General features: G+C 42.9%; 1 protein-coding gene across 1 annotated transcript; it reads right to left on the bottom strand.

The window, feature by feature from the left end:
• On the bottom strand, positions 1 to 26,369 carry PDIA6 (protein disulfide isomerase family A member 6). The gene is made up of 13 exons (XM_055401080.2): positions 26,237 to 26,369; positions 20,655 to 20,796; positions 17,402 to 17,459; positions 16,827 to 16,953; positions 14,171 to 14,277; positions 10,831 to 10,961; positions 10,306 to 10,420; positions 9,435 to 9,575; positions 8,628 to 8,712; positions 8,430 to 8,502; positions 1,887 to 2,045; positions 1,058 to 1,154; positions 1 to 492 (listed from the first exon to the last, which is right to left on the bottom strand). Exons 1-13 carry the CDS (start codon positions 26,253 to 26,255, stop codon positions 424 to 426), a joined length of 1,323 nt encoding a protein of 440 aa, XP_055257055.2. The 5' UTR covers positions 26,256 to 26,369; the 3' UTR covers positions 1 to 423.

Raw genomic sequence — 26,369 nt, forward strand, 5'->3', positions numbered from 1 at the left:
GACACTGATTTCATACATTTATTGGCATTGTCCAAAATATTGTTTTATTCTTTAATGGAAAAAAGCTATTAATATTCAAATGAAAAGGATCACATTAAAAAACCTGTACGTAAGAAACAGCCTCCAAGAACATCCAAGCAGCAAGTCAGAGGGAGGGAAAAATGCTTCAACAGCCCATCAGTTTTCTTCAAAATATTACTTGACAGGATACAACTCATTTCACTGGCTACGACAATTCATAGAATTTTTCATTGTTTTCTTGAGACGCGAAAGTTCACTGTTGCAGTGTTTTCAAATGACCAGTCAAGGGTTACTTTTCGGTTAAAAAGGCCACTGGTAGGTTCCTTGGACTGGAAAAGACGTTCCTTCACCGCAGGAAAATCCGCTCCCAAGAAAAGAAAGCTGAGGTCTTTGCGGGGCCTCTCATAGCTCATCTTTCTCCAGGTCGTCCAGCTCCACGTCACTCAGGTCGATGTCGTCTTCCACGGGAAGCTGTGGGGCAGAAAACCACGGTCAGGCCCCGCAGGGTCTACACAGAGCCACAGGCAGGGCAACCCTGAAGGCTGACGTCTCGCTTCACAGAGCAGTACGCTTCTAGTGGTGCTCTGAGCACAACAGCTTCTGCTCACCCAGCTCCTGCTTTTAACCCTGCCTTAGCGATACAGAGAGAAAACTAACGGTGATTTAACTTGTCCTTTGAGGAGGATGGGCAGAAATGTACTGGAATATATTTAATTTCAAAGCCTGAATTTTGCACTTCTCTCAAAGTTACTGAATTCCAGGTTAAATGTTCACTTGAGGGCTACTAGGAAAGCAACCTCAGTGAATTTCTCCGGCTATCTCGGTCACGAACATCCAGTGCTGCACCCAACAACAGGGAGGATGGGATGAAGAGCCTACAGGCCCGAGAAACTGACACTTCAGGGCTAGGCTCACGTCAAGGTTTAGGTCTGAGGGAGAGGTCTTGGGTCACAAGCAGCAAAGATGGGTCAGGTAAGTTAGAGGCAGGAAGGAAGCCCTGAGTCCTGCTCACGGCTCAGTTGCCCTCAGGACTCACCTCACCGTCCTTGCCATCCCAGGGCTCCCTGGTGCTGATGGTGGGGAAAGCCCCACCGCCTACAGGCGCCGTAGATCCACGCCCAAAAGATAGCTCCCTGAGGGGAAGATGAGGAGAAGACGTGTGTTAACAATGGACGGTTGGTGCCAGTGAAGAAACAACTCTGCTCCTGAGAAGTACTTCACAAACTATCTTCTCCATCAGGGACAACAATGTTACTGTATAACAATAAAATGGAATTCCTGAGGAAGGCTTTGGTAGCAGATAAAGCCAGTTACTACCAGTAATTTGAAAAACAGTGCAAACGTACCTTGCCAAAATACAAGTTAAGTAAGTAAAAAACAATCAAAGTTGATCTAGAACATGGGCTAGACCAACAATAATACTTGATTAACAAAATACCACACTAACTTTAGAGCCCAAGAAGGTTTCTCAGTGTGGCCACTCTCCATGTTCTGGGCCAGGGAGTCACTTTCCCACCATTCTCTGAACTGCTGTATGGGCAGAACAGAGGGCTTCAGCATAGTCAGTCAGACCCCGCGTGTACCAGACACATGCAGGCTGGTACACCAGGATGGCTCAATGCCAAGTGCACAGGATGGCAAAGGGGCCCAAGAGGAAAAAAGTGGTAGGATCACTTGTTAAGTAAAAGACTTCCATTGCAGAGGAAGATGATTCCAAAGCTCTAATTTATGAACATTTATTCTCCAAAATGTGAAACAGAAAATTATTCCACTTATTGCATACTCTAGAATAATCTAGTTTGGAACCATTACCACAAAAGAACCAAGTAAACAGACAAAAACAACTCAAAGAAGGAAGAAGTTACCTGAGAAACTCATTAATGCCTTGCTCACTGAATGATCCCTTTAGGAGAGCAAATTTCATCTTGCGTGCGTTAATAGCTGCCATAGCAGGGTATCCAAACCCTCCAATTCCCAGCGCGTTCTCTAGTTCAGATTGGGCTCCAGCTTCTGTCCACAGCCACCTAAAAAGCAGATTGATTTTTAGGGTAAAGATCCCTTTTGAATTAATTAGAACCCAATTAGTAGATATTAAAGAACAAAAGATTACACATCAAATCATTTACAGAATGAGATGGGTATAGAAAAAAAATCAAAACTAAAGATGAGTTTTTAAATAATGTTCCAGATGTGCTCCTAAGTAACCTTGGTTCCTCTACTGTTTCCTACACCCTAAACCTAAATGGACCACTCCATCGACAGGACTGTTTCTCCTCCCAGTCCCCAAAATACTGTCCAATAAACCTGATGAATTTTCTCTGTTACCTGAAATCCTACCAGTATCATCTGGGGTTATTAATGTTCTTTGGGCATGTAACAACTTTTTTTTAAAAAAAGTTAAGGATATGTCATAATTCACACATGTTAAAAATGCTCAACCAGACTTCCTGAGTAGCACAGTAGATTAGAATCTGCCTAAGAGTGCAGGAGACACAGGTTCAATCCCTGGTACTGGAAGATACCACATGCCGCGGAGCAACTAAGCCCATTGTCACAACTACTGAGTCTACATGCAGCAACCACTGAAGCCCATATCCCGAGGGCTCGTGCTCCCCAACAAGAAGAGCCACTGCAATGAGAAGGCTGCACACCGTCAGTGCCCTCTACTCATACAAGGATGAAGGACAAGGAACCTGGGCATATGGCCACCTGCATGCACACGCTAAGCTAACAGAGGCGATGCAAGGCTTCTGTGTGAGACCTGTACCCACGTGGTACCTGGGACAGCAGCGGAGACAGAGTACATAGAGTAGAAAGATTATACAGTGGAAACAAGAGACAAGCTTTGTTCTAAACATTTGCCAACATCCGGCCCTCGCTCAGAAGAGGGTAAAGAAACTTGCCTCTATTTCTGTCTTTATCTAGCCTTCAAGGCTGTGCTAGAATTCAGCTCTATTACTAATTGTTTTTGCTTGCTAGCCGAGAACTCCAACCACCATTAGAACGTGATTCCGGTAAGAAAAAGTGTTCAGTTCAGTTCAGTCGCTCAGTCGTGACTGACTCTTTGCAACCCCATGAATCACAGCACGCCAGGCCTCCCTGTCCATCACCAAATCCCGGAGTTCACTCAAACTCATGTCCATCGAGTCAGTGATGCCATCCAGCCATCTCATTCTCTGTCGTCCCCTTCTCCTCCCGCCCCCAATCCCTCCCAGCATCAGAGTCTTTCCAGTGAGTCAACTCGTCGCATGAGGTGGCCAAAGTATTGCAGTTTCAGCTTTAGCATCAGTCCTTCCAATGAACACCCAGGACTGATCTCCTTTAGAATGGACTGGTTGGATCTCCTTGCAGTCCAAGGGACTCTCAAGAGTCTTCTCCAGCACCACAGTTCAAAAGCATCAATTCTTCGGCGATCAGCTTTCTTCACAGTCCAACTCTCACATCCATACATGACCACGGGAAAAACCATAGCCTTGACTAGATGGACCTTGGTTGGCAAAGTAATGTCTCTGCTTTTTAATATGCTATCTAGGTTCGTCATAACTTTCCTTCCAAGGAGTAAGCGTCTTTTAATTTCCTGGCTGCAATCAGCATCCGCGGTGATTTTGGAGCCCCCAAAAATAAAGTCTGACACTGTTTCCACTGTTTTCCCATGAAGTGATGGGACCAGATGCCATGATCTTTGTTTCCTGAATGTTGAGCTTCAAGCCAACCTTTTCACTCTCTTTCACTTTCATCAAGAGGCCTTTGAGTTCCTCTTCACTTTCTGCCATAAGGGTGGTGTCATCTGCATATCTGAGGTTATTGATATTTCTCCCAGCAATCTTGATTCCAGCTTGTGCTTCTTCCAGCCCAGCGTTCCTCATGATGTACTCTGCATATAAGTTAAATAAGCAAGGTGACAAGATACAGCCTTGACGTACTCCTTTGCCTATTTGGAACCAGTCTGTTGTTCCATGTACAGTTCTGACTGTTGCCTCCTGACCTGCATACAGGTTTCTCAAGAGGCAGGTCAGGTGGTCTGGTATTCCCATCTCTTTCAGAATGTTCCACAGTTTATTGTGATCCACATAGTCAAAGGCTTTGGCATAGTCAATGAAGCAGAAATAGATGTTTTTCTGGAACTCTCTTGCTTTTTTTTTGTAGAAGACTCTACACGTGGACATCACCAGATGGTCAACACCGAAATCAGACTGATTATATTCTTTGCAGCCAAAGATGGAGAAGCTGTATACAGTTAGCAAAAACAAGACCAGGAGCTGACTGTGGCTCAGATCATGAACTCCTTATTGCCAAATTCAGACTTAAATTGAAGAAAGTAGGGAAAACCACTAGACCATTCATATATGACCTAAATCAAATCCCTTATGATTATACAGTGGAAGTGAGAAATAGATTTAAGGGACTAGATCTGATAGATAGAGTGCCTGATGAACTATGGATGGAGGTTCATGACACTGTACAGGAGACAGGGACCAAGACCATCCCCATGGAAAAGAAATGCAAAAAAGCAAAATGGCTGTCTGAGGAGGCCTTACAAATAGCTGTGAAAAGAAGAGAAGTGAAAAGCAAAGGAGAAAAGGAAAGATATAAGCATCTAAATGCAGAGTTCCAAAGAATAGCAAGGAGAGATAAGAAAGCCTTCCTCAGCGATCAATGCAAAGAAATAATGGAAAACAACAGAATAGGAAAGACTAGAGATCTCTTCAAGAAAATTAGAGATTCCAAGGGAACGTTTCATGCAAAGATGGGCTCGATAAAGGACAGAAATGGTATGGACCTAACAGAAGCAGAAGATATTAAGAAGAGGTGGCAAGAATACACAGAAGAACTGTACAATAAAGATCTTCACGACGAAGATAATCACGATAATGTGATCACTGACCTAGAGCCAGACATCTTGGAATGTGAAGTCAAGTCGGCCTTAGAGAGCATCACTATGAACAAAGCTAGCGGAGGTGATGGAATTCCAGTTGAGCTATTTCAAATCTTGAAAGACGATGCTGTGAAAGTGCTGCACTCAATATGCCAGCACATTTGGAAAACTCAGCAGTGGCCACAGGACTGGAAAAGGTCAGTCTTCATTCCAATCCCAAAGAAAAGCAATGCCAAAGAATGCTCAAACTACCGCACAATTGCACTCAACTCACACGCTAGTAAAGTAATGCTCAAAATTCTCCAAGCCAGGCTTCAGCAATATGTGAAACGTCAACTCCCAGATGTTCAAGCAGGTTTTAGAAAAGGCAGAGGCACTAGAGATCAAATCGCCAACATCCGCTGGATCATGGAGAAAGAAAAAGTGTACTGTGGTACAAATGAGATACTTGCATTGATTTGTTTCTTCTTAGGTGGTAATTATTTTTATATACTAAAAACACACTGGAAGAGGAGCCCCTCATGTCCGTAGGTGTTGAATATGCTACTAGGGATGAGTGGAGAAATAGCTCCAGAAGGAATGAAGAGGCTAGGCCAAAGTGGAAACAACGCTCAGCTGAGGATGTAACTGGTGGTGAAAGTAAAGTCTGATGCTATAAGGAACAATATTGCATAGGCATCTGGAGTATTAGGTCCATGAATCAAGGTAAACTGGATGCGGTCAAGCAGGAGATGGCAAGAGTGAACATTGACCATCTTAGGAATCAGTGAACTAAAATGGACTGGAATGGGTGAATTTAATTCAGGTGACCATTCTATCTACTATTACGGGCAAGGATCCCTTAGAAGAAATGGAGTAGCCCTCATAGTCAACAAGAGAGTTCAAAATGCAGTACTTGGATGCAATCTCCAAAAACAACAGAATGATGTCGGTTCATCTCCAAGGCAAATCATTCAACATCACAGTAATCCAAGTCTATGCCCTAACCACTAATGCCAAAGAAGCTGAAGTGGACCAGTTCTACAAAGACCTACAAAACCTTCTAGAACTAACAACCAAAAAAGATGTCCTTTTCATCACAGGGGATTGGAATGCAAAAGTAGGAAGTCAAGAGATACCTGGAGTAACAAGCAAGTTTGGCTTTGAAGTACAAACTGAAGCAGGGCAAAGGCTAACAGAGTTTTGTCAGGAGAACACACTGGTCATGACAAACACCCCATTCCAACAACACAAGAGATAGCTCTACACATGGACATCCTCAGATAGTCAATACCGAAATTAAGACTGATCATCATCTTTGCAGCCGAAGATGGAGAAGTTCTATACAGTCAACAAAAATAAGACAGGAGGGGACTGGCTCACATTAGGAGCTCCTTATTACAAAATTCAGACTTAAATTGAAGAAAGTAGGGGAAACCACCAGGCCATTCGGCTATGATCTAAATCAAATCACTTATGATTATACAGTGGAGGTGATGAACAGATTCGAGAGATTAGATCTGGCTGACAGAGTGCCTGAAGGATTATGGATGGAGGCACTGAATAACACTGCACAGAGGCGATGACCAAGACCATCCCTAAGAAAAAGGAACGCAAGAAGGCAAAATGATCGTCTCAGGAGACTTTACAAACAGCTAAGAAAAGAAGCAAAGTGAAAGACAAGGAAGAAAGAGAAAGACAACCCAACTTAATGCAGAGTTCCAGAGAATAGCAACGGTGAGGTAAAAAGCCTTCTTAACTGAAGACTGCAAAGAAATAGAGAAAAATAATAGAATGCAAAAGACTAGAGATCTCTTGAAGAAAACTGAGATACCAAGGGAACATTTCATACAAGGATGGGCACAATAAAGGACAGAAACAGCAAGGACCTAACAGAATAAAGACAATGTGGCAAAAATACACAGAAGAACTACACAAAACCTTAATGACCTGGATAACCCCAAGGGTGTGGTCACTCATCTAGAGCCAGACATCCTGGAGTGTGAAGTCAAGTGGGCCTTAGGAAGCATCACTATGAACAAAGCTAGTGGAGGCGATGGAATTCCAGCTGAGCTATTTCAAATCCTAAAAGATAATGCTGTGGAAGTGATGCACTTACTATGCCAGAAAATTTGGAAAACTGAGCAGTGGCCACAGGACTGGAAAAGGTCAGTTTTCATTCCAATCCCAAAAAAAGGCAATGACAAAGAATGTTCAGATCATCATACAACTGTGCTTATTTCACATGCCAGCAATGTCATGTTCAAAATCCTTCAAAGGCAGACTTTGGCAGTACATGAACTGAGAACTTCCAGATGTACAAGCTGAATTTAGAAAAGGCAGAAAAGAACCAGAGATCAAATTGCCAACATCTGTTGGATCATAGAAAAAGCAAGGTACTTGCGGAAAAACATCTACTTCTGCTTCATTGACTACGCTAGAGCCTTTGACTGTGTGGATCACAACAAATTGTGGAAAATTCTTAGAGATGGGAATACCAGATCACCTTACTTGCCTCCTGAGAAACTTGTATGCAGGTAAGAAGCAACAGTGAGAACCAGACATGGAACAAAGGACTGGTTCAAAATTAGGAAAGGAACACGTCAAGGCTATATATTGTCACCCTGCTTCTTTAACTTAAATACAAAGTATATCATGTGAAATGCCGTCGAGATGAGTCCCAAGATGGAATCAAGATTGCAAGGAGAAGGATCAACAACATTAGATAGGCAGATATCTAAGATATCACTCTTAATGGCAGAAAGTGAAAAGGAACCAAAGAGCCTCTTGTTGAGGGTAAAAGAGAAGAGTGAAAATGCTACCTTGAAACTCAATATTCAAAAAACTAAGATCATGGCATCTGGTCCCATCACTTCAAAGTGGAAACAGTGACATGTTTTATCTTCTTGGGCTCCAAAATCACTGTGAAATGTGACTTCAGCCATGAAATTAAAGGATGTTTGCTCCTTGGAAGGAAAACTATGACAAACTTAGTGTATTAAAAAAAAGAGAAACCACTTCGCTGACAAAGGTCCATATTGTCAAAGCTATGTTTTTTCCCAATAGTCACATAGATGTGAGAATTGGTCCAAAAGAAGGCTGAGTGCCAAAGAACTGATGCTTTCGAACTGTGGTGTTGAAGAAGACTCTTCAAAGTTCCTTGGACAGCAAGGAGATCAAACCGGCCAATCTTAAAGGAAATCAACCCTGAATACTCATTGGAAGGACTGATGCTGAAGCTGAATCGCCAGTACCCTAGCCACCTAATGTGAAGAGCTGACTCACTGAAAAGAACCTGATGCTGGGAAAGACGGAAGGCAGGAGGAGAAGGGGATGACAGAGGATGAGATGGTTGGATGGCATCACTGACTCGATGGCCATGAGTTTGAGCAAACTCTGGGAGATGGCAAAGGACAGGGAAGACTGGCATACTGCAGTCCATGGGATCACAGTTGGATGAGACTTAGCAACTGACAACAACAACAAAAAACACACTTTCAAGCAGCACTACACTCTCCTTCCCAAATGATCCTGAGACAGTTTGATAACTCACCCCCACATTTTCTTCTTGTATTTGTCCGCCAACTTCAGAAGAACTTCCAAGTAAGAATTTCTGCCTGCAGCTCCTGATTTAAACAGACAAAGATTTCACAGGTAAAAAGAAAGGAGTTGGTACAGTAATTCCATCTATTAAGTGTTCTCAGAGCAGGCAGCACAGAACTAAAGGAGAATGAGCCCCCACTGGCCATACCCGTGTCAAGAATGTGGGGCAGCACGGCCACGACGCAGAGCTGATGCTCCTCACACGTCTTCTTGGCTACGTCCTCGTTGATGATCTGCGGGGCCCAGAACACAAAGGGTGTTGGAAGGCCATGTGACACAGAACCCACAGGTCCACGTGAACAGACTGGGCATTGTCATGCTTACTGAAGAGCAAAGTAATTCAAGAGCTAGATAAGGCTCTTCCCAAATAATACTTCCCGTGTGCGCTACAGAAACACGAACGAGAATTCCGTTTTTTCTCTTAGCCAACTATCTGCAGTGGAGGTGAGCCATTTGTATGCACACATGGTCTCTGAAATCAGGAGGCCTGGGAACAGCCTTGCTCTGATGTTTAGGCTTTTAGACAGGTAAGAAAAACATTAACATGTATTATATATTTTCATGGATTTGAGGCTTTCTTTGCCTCTTCCCCATATGTAAAATGGAGATAAAAACGGCATCCACCTGAAAGTGTTCATATGAGAATTAAATGAGCATGGCCAGGTGTTCAATAAATGTTAGCTATTGAGAATGATAAATGAAAGACTGGATTTAATTTTAAAGAAGCTAAGGTGCCTTTTGCTTACAGTGCAATTACTTTCGTACTGAAAGTTATGAAAAGCTGCAATTTACAAGACAAGTTCTCCCCATCTAAAAGTGCAAAGCACTCTAAACAGAACAATTTAGAAAAGAGAAAGAGCTAACTGGCAAAGACAGAAACGTCTTTACTGCTTCAATGTCGTCTTTCATCAGACTGGAAAAGCTCTCCTTTACTACAGGTGATGAAGAGGTTTACCTCAAGCAGCTCAGGAGGTGGGGCGTTATCAGAAAACAGATCGAGGGCCCGGGAAACAATGTCGGATCTTGTGCGTCCCCCGTCGTAATCCACAGGAGACTCACCTTTCTGAAATATCTTGATTGTAGGGAATCCCCTAATCTATTAAAAATTAAAATTTTGTTGCTGTTTGTTGCTAAGTCGTGTCTGACTCTTTGAGACCCCCATGGACTGTAGCCCGCTGGGCTCCTCTGTGGTATTTCTCAGGCAAAAATACTAGAGTAGGTTGTCATTTCCTTCCTAACCCAGGGATCAAGCCTGCATCTCCTGCATTGGCAGGTGAATTCTTTACCACTGAGCTACCAGGGAAGCCCCCAAAATAAAATATCAGAGTATAAATCAAATTAATATTTAATAATAAATAAGATGATCTTTATGGCTAAAACTACTTTATAGGTAATTTAACGTAACAAAAACACTCCCTGGCCTGTATCAGTGTCTAAGGGGCACCATGCAGAGGTCTATCAGTCAGGGGATATTAACAGTCTCACTGCCAGGCTTAGCCAAATCTTATTCAAACGCTGGACATACATCAATATGGTAATGTATGTGCTCAAGAACAAAGGGACCAACTTCAGAAGCTGTATGAGTAACCTGTGAAAGCCTGGGCTCACATTAAGCCCATAGGCAGTGCAATGCTGAAAGCAAAACCAAGAAACCTCAACAGTCTTGAGTCCCAGAATTACTAGTTAAGATAGTGAATGATTTCATTTCTTCATTACAAAATAGCTAAATTCCCCTTCCACCTCCTAGGGAGGCCAGGAATACATGATGGAGTGACAATTGAAAGCAGCATGTTTCACAGAAAAGCCAGCCTCCCAAGCACACTCACCCCGTATCGGCTGGCGAGAACCTGGTTCACAGTGGCATCCACAGCTGCGAGTTTCACTTTGCCTTTCGTTTGCTCTTTTACCTCTGTAGCGGCCGTGGCCCATTCTGGCTCTAGGCTACAGAAAACACCCTGTACTTTAAAAGGGTATGCCAACTCGAAGCACATATACTTTAACTGCTGCGCACATTTCCATCCAGTCCAGTGAAATCACACCTCAGAAACACTCCGTGTGCAGCTTTATGAAAGCTATGACGCCCCACCCTCCCACATTCACTTCCCCATCCTTCATCCATCATGCCCCTCCCAACCCTGGATGCCAGCTCCCTGCTCATCTCTGAAAACATGACAGAGGAAACACTCGGCACAAATGCTGAGGTTCAATGCTGAGGTTCAACTTAAAGCCGGAACTTTGGGGAAGAACATCTTGGGGATCACCTATGACCTGATTCAGCTCTTCAGAATTGAGTCAGGTGAACAAACTAAAAGCACTGTGACTTAAAAAAGTACCTGGTACAAAGCACTTACTTTTTGCAGTGTCCACACCAGGGAGCATAAAACTCAACCATCCAAACATCTTCACTGTCAAGGACATTCTTGTCAAAGTTGTCATCCGTCAGCTCAATCACGTCCTTCTTACTTGAACTGTCACCTCTGCCCTGTCATTTGTGACATTAATCCTTAGGTTACAACTTGGCCAAAAAGAACACTATCACCATTCTAAATATACATATAGCAATAATCAATTCTATATCTTAACAAAGTTTTGAATTCTTCTTTCAAGTGAAAACTATTTTACTCAGATAGGGAACATTCCTTAGTATTATTATTCTTTTTACCTGGCAAACAGTATTTACTTTCAAAGAATTACCAGTACACTCAGAATCACATGGAACATGAACCTGAACTCTACTTTGCTACCTTCATTAAGACAAACCCCAGCGTGGCTCACAGAATGACCTTAGTAACACTGTTCTCATTCAGAACCACGCTAGTTCACCCTGGATACCTACAGTTCAGATAAAGTCGCTACTACTTGAGAAAGCTAAAAACAACACTTAACCCTTTTATCTTTACAAAGCATTTTCGTTAATACTAAACCTATAAAGCAGTCAGAATTGATATAATGCTTTCTGTTGCCTGGGCCAAAGGCCATCAGTGTCGGAAAGACAACCTGTGCTCATTAAATGTCTTAAGCTGGAGATAAATCATGAAATCTCTTACCATGAAATCTCTGGTAAGCTAAGTCTGTATAAAGAAGCTACTCTTACTGGTCTCTTAGGAGTGAAGGGCCATTTTATTACATGTGCAGGCAAACCTTGGAGATACTGTTGGTTTGGTTCCAGACCACTACAGTAAAGCGAGCATTGCAATAAAGCAACTCATATGAATTTCTTGGGTTTTCTGGTGCACATAAAAGTTATGTTCACACTATATTGTAGCCTATAACTTTCATACCACAGTCTATTCAGTGTGCAATAGTATTATGTCTATAAGACAATAAATATCTTAATTCAAAAATATGTTAGTGCTAAAAAATGCTAACCCTCATTTGAGTCTCCAGCGAGTCATAATTTCTTTGTAATAGTAATATCACAGATCACCATAATTATAACAAAAAACTTTTGGAACACTGCAAGAATAACCAAAACGTGGCAGGGTGGGCAAATGCTATTGAAAAAATGGCAACGACAGACTTGCTTGAAGCAGGGTTGCCATAAATCTTCACTCTGTAAAAAATGCAATGATTTGAGAAGCACATACAATGAGGTGTGCCTGCATGTATCAGGAAGAATTCAATGCCTTTTCACAAAAACATAAGTACATCATGGTTAAAATCCACATTTCATACAAGGAGATCTAATATATCCATCTATAGAACAGGAATCTTCTTCCCTATCCAAGTAAGAGAGAGAGAGAGAGAGAGTGTGTGTGTGTGTGTATCCATCTATAGAAAAGGAATCTTCTTCCCTATCCAAGTGAGAGAGAGAGAGAGAGAGAGAGTGTGTGTGTGTGTGTGTGTGTGTGTGTATCCATCTATAGAACAGGAATCTTCTTCCCTATCCAAGTGAGAGAGAGAGAGAGAGAGAGAGAGAGAGAGTGTGTGTGTGTATCCATCTATAGAAAAGGAATCTTCTTCCCTATCCAAGTGTGTGTGTGTGTGTGTATCCATCTATAGAAAAGGAATCTTCTTCCCTATCCAAGTGAGAGAGAGAGACAGAGAGAGAGACAGAGAGAGAGAGAGAGTGTGTGTGTATCCATCTATAGAACAGGAATCTTCTTCCCTATCCAAGTAAGTGTGTGTGTGTGTGTATCCATCTATAGAACAGGAATCTTCTTCCCTATCCAAGTAAGAGAGAGAGAGAGAGAGAGAGTGTGTGTGTGTGTGTATCCATCTATAGAACAGGAATCTTCTTCCCTATCCAAGTGAGAGAGAGAGAGAGAGAGAGTGTGTGTGTGTATCCATCTATAGAACAGGAATCTTCTTCCCTATCCACGTAAGTGTGTGTGTGTGTGTGTGTATACACATCTATAGAAAAGGAATCTTTTTCCCTATCCAAGTAAGAGTGTGTGTGTGTGTGTATCCATCTATAGAAAAGGAATCTTCTTCCCTATCCAAGTGAGAGAGAGAGACAGAGAGAGAGAGAGAGAGAGTGTGTGTGTGTGTATCCATCTATAGAACAGGAATCTTCTTCCCTATCCAAGTAAGTGTGTGTGTGTATCCATCTATAGAACAGGAATCTTCTTCCCTATCCAAGTAAGTGTGTGTGTGTATCCATCTCTAGAACAGGAATCTTCTTCCGTGTGTGTGTGTGTGTGTGTGTGTGTACATGCATGCTCAGATGCGTCTGACTCTTTCTGGCCCCACGGACTGTAGAGTGAGTGAGTGAGTGAGTGTGTTTGTGTGTGTGTATGTGAGTGAGTGAGTGAGTGAGTGTGTGTGTGTGTGTGTGTGTGTACACACATGCTCAGTTGCATCTGACTCTTTCTGGCCCCACGGACTGTAGCCCAGCAGGGTTGCTTCTTTGTCCATGGGATTTTCCAGGCAAGAATACTGGAGTGGGTTGCCATTTCCTATTCCAGGATATCTTTCTGACTTAGGGATTGAACCAACATCTGTTTCTCCTGCATTGGCAGGCATTCTTTACCACTAGCGCCACCTGGGCTCTCTATCCAAATATGTTTGAATAAAAACGTCCAGGGATTTCAGCCTGACTGCCACAGACACAGGAAGAGGCCATCCAAATTTCATCCGTGTTTGCCCAAAGCTGAGCTGGACGAGAGCGTATCTCCCTCTCACCACTTTGGAACTAAAACACCATGGAGGCCAGAGTTCAGCTTCTGGGGCCTGAAGCTCTTTCTCTCGTGCTGTCTTCCAAACTCTCCTACTTAGGCCCAGGGCCAAGGAAGCCATTTCGGGGCCTGGTTCTCACAGCTCAGCTGTGGTGGACGTCCCAGGACTGACTGTCTAGGAGCAGAGACCTCAAGGGGCCACACGAGCAGCTCTGACTTGCTCTACAGTCACTTGACTCAACCTCCTCTTATTATTTTTTAAAACTTAAAGTCCACCAATTTAAAACACTTTTAAAAATAATTATCTTCTTTGCAGAGTTTCCCTGGTGACTCAGCTGGTAAAGAATCCACCTGCAATGTGGGAGACCTGGGTTCGATCCCTGGGTTGGGAAGATCTCCTGGAGAAGGGAACAGCTACCCACTCCAGTATTCTGGCCTGGGGAATTCCATGGACTAGTGCATGGGCTCATAAAGAGTTGGACACAACTGAGCGACTTTCACTTTCATGCCGAGTTTACAATCAGGCTTCAAAATCATGACACACGTTAAAAACCAACATTATACAGAGCCTTACTTGTTTTCCAGAACTGAAGCCACTGCCCCGGCCGCCAAGGCGGTCTTTCACAAGCTGGCGCAGAGCACTGAGGGCAGCGTCCACGATGGCTTCACCAGTTCTGCCACCTGCAGGAGACAGGGGCATCAGGTGAACAGCAGTGGGCAGGCTGGGTGTCTATATCTGATGCTCGCTAAAGACTGGAACAGACATGTCTGTCAGTTTCATCTGGTATTCAAACAGACCTAACAACTCGAGTGTCTTTAAGACAGGACCGGTTTCTTCTAGGATGTATTTAATGCTTAAACTGTACACTGGGAAAACTAATTCCTCTTCTTCAGTTTTAGGCTATTAGTGTGGACAACGACATTCTGTTCACCCATAAATACCATCTACTATTGAGTTTACTGCAATGTCTACTGAATGTGTAACATGTACACAGATGAAAAAGGTTATCTAGTTAACAGAGCAGGATAAATTTCTAAACACAAAGTACCAAATGAGGGGAATGGAAAAAGCTATTGAAATGAGAGTAATGGACAGAAAAGACAGGACAAAGGAGGATACGAGGCATCTGAAGCTAAGAAACTGGAAAGCAACCTACCTCCTTCTACCTAGTTTGTTGCTGCTGCTGAGTCACTTCAGTCGTGTCCGACTCTGTGTGACCCCATAGACGGAAGCCCACCAGGCTCCCCCGTCCCTGGGATTCTCCAGGCAAGAACACTGGAGTGGGTTGCCATTTCCTTCTCCAATGTGTGAAAGTGGAAAGTGAAAAGTGAAAGTGAAGTCGCTCAGTCGTGTCCGACCCTTAGCGACCCCACAGACTGCAGCCTACCAGGCTCCTCCATCCATGGGATTTTCTAGGCAATAGTACTGGAGTGGCTTGCCATTGCCTTCTCCGGCTACCTAGTTTAAAACACAGTTATTCTGGGCTTTGTGGTTCTGTAGCTGAAGTTGCTCTTAATTTCAAGCCCTGTATTTACAACAGTGACAACAGCCTTGGGAAGTTTACCAAAAGCTATGTGCTCAAGAAGGAGACTCCTGATTTACTCAGAAGAAAACGGATAATATATGCCTTGAGATTATCAGAGTTCAAAGGCAAAACTAATAAAGTCTCTTCAGAAAGTTTTTTCTTTCTTCTTTCATTATTAGAGTTTTCTAATCAAACTGCCCAGGAAGAGATAAAAACTTCTGAGAATACTTCAGACCTGACATTAGAAAGAAAATACAGCACAGCAGTACTCAGAGTGTGTTCAGATCATCATCTACTATATCCTGGTTGAGATGTAGTGACCAAGCATGTCACTTCCTAAGATAGGCAGGCAGGCAGACCTCAACATACAAAGAGCCTTCTGCTCCTTATCTACTGCAGACACCCCACTTTCTGAATCAGTGCCCCTCCCAACAATCTCTACCTAGTAGTACACCAAATCAAGAAATACACTAGGGAAAAAGAGAGGGTTTTCTCATTCTAGACCAAAGGCGAGCAAATTCTTCTTGTAGAAGATCAAACAGTCATTATTTTTGGCTTTGCAGGCCACATTGCTTGTTGTAGTCACTTGACTCTGCTGTCTTACTGTGCAAGTAGCCATAGACAACACCAGTGAGAAAGCATGACAATGTTTTGAAAACTTATTTACAAAAATAAGCAGCAGACCAAATGCTAACCCGTCGAAACATTCAATTTTCACAAATTAGCAAAATTTAAAAATTATATTCCAAAGCACAAAAGCAGGTGTTTACTAAGAAAAATGAAACTTTGTTTTATGGAGTTTTTTAGAGCTATCTTCAATATGATACCTATTTGTGACATCTTAAATAACAGGCAACTCTATAAAAGAACAGCTGACTAAAGTAACATTTAAGTCTTCAGACTCTAGAGCCAGAGTCCTCTCCAGCTGCTTCAGTAACTCACAGCAGATATAACTCCCTCATCTATAAAAAGGAGAACATGCATGACTTCTTCATTATCAACAGTTTAAAAGACTAAATAATAGCTTTAATAACTCAAATACTATATATGTTTACAAGACTTAAAGAGTCATGGGCAACACTCCATGGTAATATCAACAGTTCAAACTGACTTTCCAGTTACAGGATCTTCTTTTCCCACTCTTATGCTAGAACTTCTAACAGTGAAGGGATGAGTAATTGGAGCAAGAAAACACTTGCAGATCTTTAATACTATAAAATTATAGAAACTTATTAAATAGTAAGTAATAAGTAAAATATCTTGTTGTTTAGTTGCTAAGTTGTGTTCAACTCTTTGCGACCCCATGGACTGTAGTCTGTGAGGTTCCTCTGTCCGTGGGATTTCCCAGGCAAGAATACTGGGGTGGGTTGTCATTTCCTTCTCCAGGTAAAATACTGAGTAACTAGTATTAAAAAAAAAAAATAACGAGAAAGAGGAAAGCACAAAACATCACTACTTTATCATTGCTAAGGCCATGTGGTCTAAGCTGGCATTAACAATTAAAAAAACCCTTTCACCTGTTTGACACGTTTAATCTCTGAGCAACTCAGAAGATGTAGGAATCACAGATCAGGCACAAGGCAGGTGAGAAACTTGCAGGCAGCAGGGCCAACAGGCTACAGAATCCCAGGTTCTCTATCTGGTCGTACCCACTCACATCAGAATTCCAGCCAAGGGCATGAAGTAACTAGGAAAAGTTCTTACCCTGATAATCTTCTGGTTTGTTTTTGTTGGATCCAAAAATCTTAATGGTAGGAAATCCCTGAACACCATACTGACCCCCTAGGGACTGATGTTTGTCTGCGTCAACTGCACCAACTTTGACAACATCCTGTGGAAACACAGAAGGAGTATCTTGTTTTTCTTTCAACCACAGCAAACTCCGCAAGAATCAATCGTCTGATGATGCAAACTCAGAGACAAGATAATAACGGGCAGGGTCCCATTTGCCAAAAGGATTGATGACAGCTGTAGCCTGGGAAATCAATCCTAAATGGAGGGCTGGACAACAGGCAAGTCAGCCTGTGAGGAAATTCAGCAGCTCCCAGAAATAGCCCGACTAAGCACGATTATGCCACTTCACTAGGAAACAGAATTAACGAAAATAGACAAGACAAAAATTAGAATGTACAGTATCCCCTTGTTCCCTACATAATCTTGGAAGCAGAACAAGAGTACTGGGCTTCAACATTCAAACTGACCTCCTATTGTACATTAAGCCCATTTGCTTAAACTTATTTCAACATACACAGGTGAACGTGAACATCCCAGAAACTCACTTTCAAGGCAGTTGCTGCTTTCTTCCATTCTGGTGTTAACCTCTGGCAGTGGCCACACCTTGAAGGGGATGAAAACACAAGGCAACAGTCAGTCTTTGATTCCCATTCGAGAAACACTTCCCAATGGTCTCCTGAGTGCCATGGACTGGGGGTGGGGGCTTGCAGGGAGAACAGCACTAAAAAAAGACATGATCAGCGACCAGAAGGAGCTCACTGTTGTGATTTCACCTTCCAAATTACTGCTGAGTTAAACAGTATTTATCAGTTTAAATACTATCTATTGTAACTCCATCCCTGAGGGGGAATACCAGTGTTTACCTTGCCTAGTGTGCCTCAAGTGTGGTCTGAGTTCTATGCTAAGCAAAATGCAGATTCTGAGACCCCCAAGGAATCAAAGTTCCTAGAGAAGGGGTTCAGGAACCTGTCTTTAGTTAAAGTCCCACTAGTGATTCTTCAATCTATTAAGGTTTGATAGCCCTGATACAGTCCAGAATTTTCATTTTATAGATGAGACGACTGTTTTAGAGCCTGGGTCTGTGTGGCCTGCGTCTTAATGTCCTGTAGCTCCCATGGCAGCTTGTGGAGTTAAAATGCACATGGAATCTCCAGTCAGTAAGGCTAAGGAGTGAAAAGTCTTGACACCACAAGGTGGTGATAAAAGAACAAGGGGAGTGAGACAGAGACACACAACACAAGGAAAAATATTCTTCCTTTTAGGTGCTAGTACTTGGAAAAAATTACCATGAAATATAACACACGGACAAGTGCTTTAAAAAATTATATATACAGAAATCTATTATATGTGTATCAGTCATCCAGGTTATAGGCAGCTGCATTATTTTCATCACTGTATAATACCCACGCATGAAGACAGCATAGCTAGTTTAACTACAGGTTGAGCCAATGCCACATGCCAGCACCATTAAGTGCATTCTTCACACAGGATTTCATTTCATCAGCACAGCCACCGTGCAGGCAGGCTTTGTGGTCATTTTCATTCTACAGATGACGAAACAGAGTCTGAGAAGGTAAGAAACCCTTCCAATGTTACCCAGTGACGGAGCTGCCCGACAGGTCTTCCTGGCTCCAGATCCCACACCCTTAGTCAGTATGTAACATCACCTTCTATGGGGGCCTAAGCATAATCCAACAGTTTAGAAGTCAAGATCTTTCAGCAAAGTGTCCTGAAATGCGATTCTACCCACTACCCACACAGTATATTTTGCTCTTCAGGTAAGCTACTCGGAAATCTAGGAGTCAAAATTTTACAGGACTTTGTGCCTCTTTAATTTCAATTTATTCCAATGAAGGAAGGACTTAAATCAGAGACTGTCAGAGTACATACACCCTGTAATTTCAATGTTAAGCAATGTAAAGTCAGATCAAAATGCCACAAATATAGATATAGCAGCACACCCTATAACTCAGGGGTTTTTCACTGGGGTCCACATCTCCAAAGGGCTAGTGGGCAAAAACTTAAGGGCTCTGTAAGCTTTGATGGGGGGGAAATCCTCTATTTTCATTAACCTATAATTAAAATTTAGGATTTGTTTCAATTATAAAAAGTAATAACATATCATAGTGGGTTAGTACTTGTGACTCTGTCAAAAATAAAAATCATAGCTATTTTCTCACCGCCACTATAGTTGGTGCAAGTTTCTTTCAACATCATTTATGTTCGTCACCATTTCAGAATTAGGGTAGCTGTTAAAATCTGCTGCTGGACCTTGGTATTTATAGTCCCTGTAAATGAGGACTACAAAACCATATCAAGATTTACTTTGACAGTTTAATAATTTTATTCCAATACTTCAGGTTTCCTTACAGTTTTTATTCTATGCATGTAAAACCTTTATTCTAAGGAGGAACTCAGTCTTCACCAAGCTGCCACAGTTCAAACACACTGAGAGGTTAAAAGCACATTCTCTAATGAGACATTCTCTTATCCAGGACACTATGAAGCAAAACTCTGCCAGTTAACAATAATTAACTACTTGATCCAGAATCTTCTCAAGCATACCAACTGGTTTTGTTTTGAAATTGAGGTATATTTTCATATACTGCAGCTCCCCCAAAACAAGGTAAATTACTAATGCCATAAATGACAAAAAATATAAAACCTGTAAAAGCTGCATACAAAGGCATTCAACAATATTAAGCCTGTACAACTGCCATTTGTACCTTTACTAAAATGAATGAACGAACCTATACAGAATTCTTATTTGGATAACAAAGAAAAAACAAAAGGAATTTCTTAAAAAAAGGTATTAACAGTATTTTCATAATGCAGTAACATAAACTTTTAAAGTAAAGGATTTTACCATGATTTGCTACACTGAACTGGTACTGAGTTTCTAAAACTGTTTTCTTTTTCCAAAGAAAAAACTGAAAAGCAATAAAGGAAAACCTTCCAATTGGGCATTCCCTAAAAAGTGCCTGCTCAAGGACACTCTGTAAGAATTCCATTCACTACCCTCCCTGCCTCTCAGAGGACCACTCAGGACCTCAACTCAGCACACAGCTCACCTGCAGATACAGCTGGTGGTGCTCCATCTCCTCTCAGACACTTGTCACCTGCAGTTTGTAGCAGTGACAGTCTCATGCCTATTCTGCACCGATTCCATTGATCTGTTTCTACACATCTATTTGTTGGGGCTTTGGTTTTGTTTTCATTAAGTATTTTAACTACATAAATGATCAGTGCAATACTGTGTATTTTGACTGTGTAGATACCCCTTGAACAAGGAGAGTTACAGGTGCTGCTGACCCGCTGCAGTCGAAAATCCACATATAACTTTATTGTCAGCCCCCTGTATCCGCAGATTCAACAACAGAGAGTTGTGTAACGACAGAGTACAAATTTGTTGGGCAAAAAAAAAAAAAGCCCACATTAAAGTGACTTGTGCAGTTGTATCTTCACTACAGAAGGTTTCTTTTTTCCCCCCAGAAGTAGATGCAAAGCAAGAGAATTTTATCTTCAGCCCACTTACATTGTCCTAAAGACCAGGTAAGTGTGTCTTCCTAAAATTCCTTCTTTCTTGCAACTATTAGCTACTTCAGCATTTTTTCGTAACTGACTCAAACTCCACCCTTTAATAGTCAATCAACCCTTTCCCTCTTATTCTTCTACTTTTTACCATTATGAGATTTCTTTTCATTAGCATCACCTGGATGTGTCCTCTACCTCTTTTAAACAATCAGTAAATTAGGTTAATAAGATGGCTCAACCAACAACTATTTTATAATTACTTACCAAGGAGCATAGAATTCTACGAGCCACAAACTGTCACTCTGAATAACTTCTCGGTTGAAGTTTGAGGGGGTTAATTCAATTACATCATCACTAGATGAATACAGACCATTAACCGTTATAAAGAGGGTACAGCTCATCAGACCTGGAATGACAAGAAACATACCATCAACAGCAGGGTTCACACTCTGACTGGAAAAGTTCTTTTCAACTAACCAAGGCTGTTCACACAGAGGACAGCCTGGGTCAGCTCTCTCCTAGCCCCCTCCTTCCTCCACTCCCCCACTTTCCACCGGGCTACTGTTGGAGCTCCTGGGATTTTACTCTCCCTGGGGCAGTGCTGAACAAGAAGGGAACAGACGGCCCACACCCTCATCTCTTGAGCTGTGTTGGGAACATATTTAAATACTATTCTTAGTGCTTTCCCTATGCTAACACCTTCATTCTGTACAACCACACTCTATGGGGCAGGACTATTGCTGCCATCTTCTGGGCAAGGGTGCTGAAAAACTGGGACGTTCCATTCAACTCTGAAACCCTGGATAATCCACCCACTACTTCTTGCGTTATTCAGCCGCGTTATTAGCATGCTATTTTTATTAAAGCTTTTTGACTCTTCGACTAGACTGTGACTCTCTTAAGGACAGTGATTTTTTTTTAAGTATCTTTCTTGCTACTAACATTATCCATGGCATATCAACAGGCACTCACAGCACTGCTGGATGAGCTCTGGATGTTCACGTGGACAACCAACAAAGGGAGGGCAGTCTACTGCATCATTATCAGTTTAGCCACCCTGTGGACCAAATATATTTCTCTGGCTACTCATATGCCACCTTAGTCACAATTTCACATGCTTACTTTGTAGACAGGATTTAGATTTCACGTGGAACTTTTTAAATAACCCAATGGTAAACTTCCAGAAAGAGTGCATACTAATGTCAATTGTTTCACTGCTCAATCCTCCACCTTACACCTACTAAGGCATTCTGAATTTTCAAATCACTTTCAAATACATTGGATCCACTTGATTTTTCACGGCACTACTAACTAGAACATGGAATCATCCTGATTTTGGAAACAAGGGCAGAAAGAGATCAAATGGCCCATCTACGGTCACACCTAAAACTGGTGGAGCAGCTCTATTTCCAAGCTCTATCAATTAAACCATGTTGTCTTTTCAGTACTCAAGATAAAAAGGTTTAGTATGCCATGGGCATGAATAACAGCTACACTGCTTGAGAACACTGCATCTGAATTACAAATATGACTAGCACTGTAGGAACTTCACCGTAAACTCTACCACATTGTAGGAACTTCACTGTGAGCTCTACTAACAGTGATGTGATGCCACTAAAGGTTATCATGCAACGGGTATAATCAGATTTGCTTTCTATAGAGTCTTCTGGCTGCAATGTGAACAGGGGATGGAGAATTATCAGGAGAGTGGTTTCACATAAACCGAGGGCAAGATGAAATGAACTACAGCAACAAAGGCTACCAGGAAGTCAAGTAGCCAAGACTGAAAACTGCCTGCTGCTGCTGCTAAGTCACTCCAGTCGCATCCGACTCTGTGTGACCCCATAGATGGAAGCCTACGAGGCTCCCCCGTCCCTGGGATTCTCCAGGCAAGAACACTGGAGTGGGTTGCCATTTCCTTCTCCAATGTGTGAAAGTGAAAAGTGAAAGTGAAGTCGCTCAGTGATGTCCGACCCTTAGCGACCCCACAGACTGCAGCCTATCAGGCTCCTCCATCCATGGGATTTTCTAGGCAAGAGTACTGGAGTGGCTTGCAATTGCCTTCTCCGGAAAACTGCCTACTGGATATATAATGACAGAGAGGTCCCCAGGGCCCCGGGTGATCATGGTGGAAAAGTGAAAGTAAGCAGCAGTCAGGCTACACAAGGTTGGAGAGAGCAGGAGGGAACAAGCTAGTGAAAATAATACAGTATCTCTTTAAATAGGTTTCTTACAAAGAGCAGGAGACACCAAGTCAATGCGGGATAAAAGGAAGTTTTCTTTTCAAGGATGGGAGTGATTTGAGCATGAAGAGAAGAAATATGTGGAGCAGCAGAGGCTACTACAGGGAATAATGGAACAAAAGGCCTAAATTACGAGGAGGGGAGTAAACCCAGAGTCAGAGAGAGGGGTATCTTGCCACAGGACGAACTCCTCTTCCATTTCAAGAGGTGGGGAAGGATGAGTGTGGACGGAGGTCAAGCCAACCAAAGAGAGGCTCCCTTTATAACTGCAGGTCAAGGCGTGCTGGAGGTGTAGAAAGCACACTGAATCGCAAAGACTTGATAAGGGAAAAGAACAAATTATCTGGTTAGTATTTCTGATACTGATTTCCTTGAGATATTTTAGATATAACAGATAAATAAATATATATGAAAATTAATCTCACCTACTTCTTTGTCTTTTAAATGTGGCTACCAGAAAATTCTAAGTTACCACATAAATTTAGCATTATATTTCTATTGGGTGGCGTTGCTTAATAATCTTATCTTTGCTGCAGAAAAGATCAGGGTTGGACACATTCACTAAAGCAAGTAAATCAAGAACCTAAGTAGAGACCATCCTAATTGTCAGTAAGCCTGAAAATAAAACTGGTCTTGGAAAATCTCCAATGGATTTTTAAAATATATTATTCTTCTTTAAAGAAAAAAATCTGTATGAATTGTTATTTATTCAATATATCGGGCTCCTTGCAAAATTTTCAAAAATAAGAAAAGCAAAAAAAAAAAAAAAAAAACAGAAAGAAACTATCAACAGTCCTGCTTAGAAAGAATTATTAATATATTGGTAGCTATTGTAACTGACATCTCTCTACATCACACAGAGGTTTAAAATTTTATATAAATGTCATCTTATTACACATTCCCTTTTGTAACCTTTTCCACTCAAAATAAGTTACATTTTCTACTAAGTAGCCCCATGTAACCATTTTTAATGGCTGTATCATGTTCCTAAGCCACTACTGACATAATTTGATGGTTTCCATTATTTTTTTCCTATTAAGAGGCCAATGCTAAAAATTCTATTTATTCTCAAATAAATTTGATTATTTCCTTAAGAAAAAAATCTTACAAGGGGGATGGGGTATGGCTACCATTTTGATATATGTATCTGTTCAACTAGCCTCCAAAAATTGACATCTCAACTAAGAATAACACTTATAAGACACTGCTGCTGCTAAGTCAGTTCAGTCGTGTCCAACTCTGTGCGACCCCATAGACGGCAGCCCACCAGGCTCCCCTGTCCCTGGGATTCTCCAGGCAAGAATACTGGAGTGGGTTGCCATTTCCTTCTCCAATGCATGAAAGTGCAGAGTGAAAGTGAAGTTGCTCAGTTGCGTCCGACTCTCAGCGACCCCATGGACTGCAGCCTACCAGGCTCCTCCATCCATGGGATTTTCCAGGCAAGAGCGCTGGAGTGGGCTGCCATTGTACATACCGTTAACTCATTTAGTCTACGTGGTATGTGTCATCATGCCCATTTTTAGCCCAGGAAATGGAAACACAGAAAAGCTAACTTGCCTAAGACCACATAACTAAAGAGTAACTAGGTACCCATCCCCAAATTTTAACTAAAGGACTGGACCCTGCAGGAGTAAACCCCAGAAGGGGCATTCTACAGACTGTGCTTTCACAGGTTCTTTATCTTCTCCTGTCAATCAGGAAGAACCAGTGAAGAAGGCACTCTCCTCTTCATGCTGTTCCAAGCAGGTTGGAGTCATTACAGGATGTTTTAATGACTGTTTCACTCATTAAACAGTGATTTTTGTTTAATTGTTCACCTCAGGAATGTGGTAGAAAGATGGGCATGCCTAATGACACTCGGTATAACATAAACTTCAGCTTTTTTTCCCTCTAGCAATGGTGCTGGACTTTTGTAACTTTCTATAAAGTGGCCTGGATCTCATAAGGGCAACCCCCTCAACTATAATGGCTACCAATGAAAATGTCTTGATAAAGGTTCAAGAACTAAATTCTTTAAGAGGCAGAAAGACCTAGTAGGGTTAGAAGGAAATCAAACATGCTACTCCAAAAGCATTAAAAGGTGTACAAAATCCAACATCAATAACAGCAGTCAGTAACTACCCCCTACAAAAACCCTCAGCCCACTTAAAATGATGAGGTCAATGTTGATCGATAATGATCTGTTTCTAATATTCAGATGGTCATTCCACTCACTGATAACTAGCACCAATGGGAAATTGGAACATCCAAGTGTCTAGAAGCTTTGTGAGCAGATGGTTTTGCCATCTGTGGCCTCCCATTATTCCCCAACAGTAGTTAAGGATGTTATAAATCTACATTAGTAACCTCTCTGTACCTCACCTGCTAGCAAGAGTACATGGTCCCAAAAAAGTTATCTAGAAACTGAGAGGGCGCCCCAAAAGGCTGACTACCTTAAAATAATGAGTCAACTGAAAGACTCATAGACGCTTTCAGGGCCCTGCCTGAATTCACTTGCAGGCAACTAAACAGAAAGTAAGTTCTTCGCTCCTCATCTATTATCTCTACAGTAATATGGCAAATAATATTTCTATTTTGCTTTCTCTCTTTAGGTATATGTATATATGCACAAACTCCTTAAACCCGAGAACAACGCTAGGGAGTACAAGCCCAGAGTGGTTAAGTAACTAGCTCCCAGTTACGGAGCTAGTAGATTCGGGGGACCGAGGCTGGGACCCAAACCTTGCTCTCTGGACCAGCGTGCTCAGGCACCCACTGTTACAGAGCCTTGACTGGGACCAAGAGGGCCCAGGGAAGGAAGGGGATCCTCCATCTCACTACTGAAGTCGCTAAGACATTTACTTTAGTCTGCTTTCGATTTAGCTCTGAAAAGTTCAATCACATCTAAAGCGCTCTTGCATCGTGACCCTCGCTTTTGAAGGAAACTTCGGATCGATTTCAGGACTGCGTTTTGATATTTCAGGTTTTTCACAAGCGGGAATTCCATAAACCAGGTGGTGAGGGCAAGCTGCAGTATGAGGAGCCCGTGAGCCGCCCCAAACACTCGAAGCCCAGAACAAGGTCCCCCTTCCAGGTGTTCCCCCCCGCCCCCAATACGCAGCCACGGTCAGGGACGAGCCATAATCGGTCTCCGGGGGCTCGAAAGCAGCTCCCGGCCTTCGCTTCGCCCCTTCACAAGAGCCCGGCGTCCGGCACTCGGACCCCAGCTCGGGGCTGTCCCCAGCGCCCCGGGTTCGAGCCCAGCCTCTGGGCTCCCTCGCGCACACGCTCCACGCCCTTCCCCAGCCCAGGTGGGATGCGGTCGCCCCCCGCCAATGGCTCCCTCACCTTCCCGCGCGCCCCACACATCTGCTGGAGGGCCAGCGCAGGGTGCGGGTAGCAGGGGGAAGCTCCGGTCAAGGGCAGTCTCAGCTCGCGGAGCTCCCCCACTGCCCCCGGGGCTGCCTCTGCGGCATCCTCCGCGAGGACTCGGCCCGCGACCCTCCTCGCCGGCGTGGGGCCCAGGCAAGGCCAGGCGCCCGCTTGCTCCCCGGGCGGCGGGCCTCTCAGGCTGTTCCCCTCACCTCACCCCCTGGCCTCCCGGACGAGGAGGCCCAAGCCTACCAAGCACCAGGCGAGCCATGCTGAGCGCCCGCGCCGCCAGACTCCAGCCGCCGCCTCACCGCCGCACCGCGCCGCGCCCCCGCCGCCCCTCGTACCGCCCTCGGCTCGCGAGGTAAGCGCGGGGCGGGGCGGC

Source organism: Moschus berezovskii, chromosome 11, assembly GCF_049115385.1.
Source record: "Moschus berezovskii isolate FMDL1 chromosome 11, NW_MosBer_1.0, whole genome shotgun sequence".
Lineage (NCBI taxonomy): Eukaryota > Metazoa > Chordata > Mammalia > Artiodactyla > Moschidae > Moschus > Moschus berezovskii.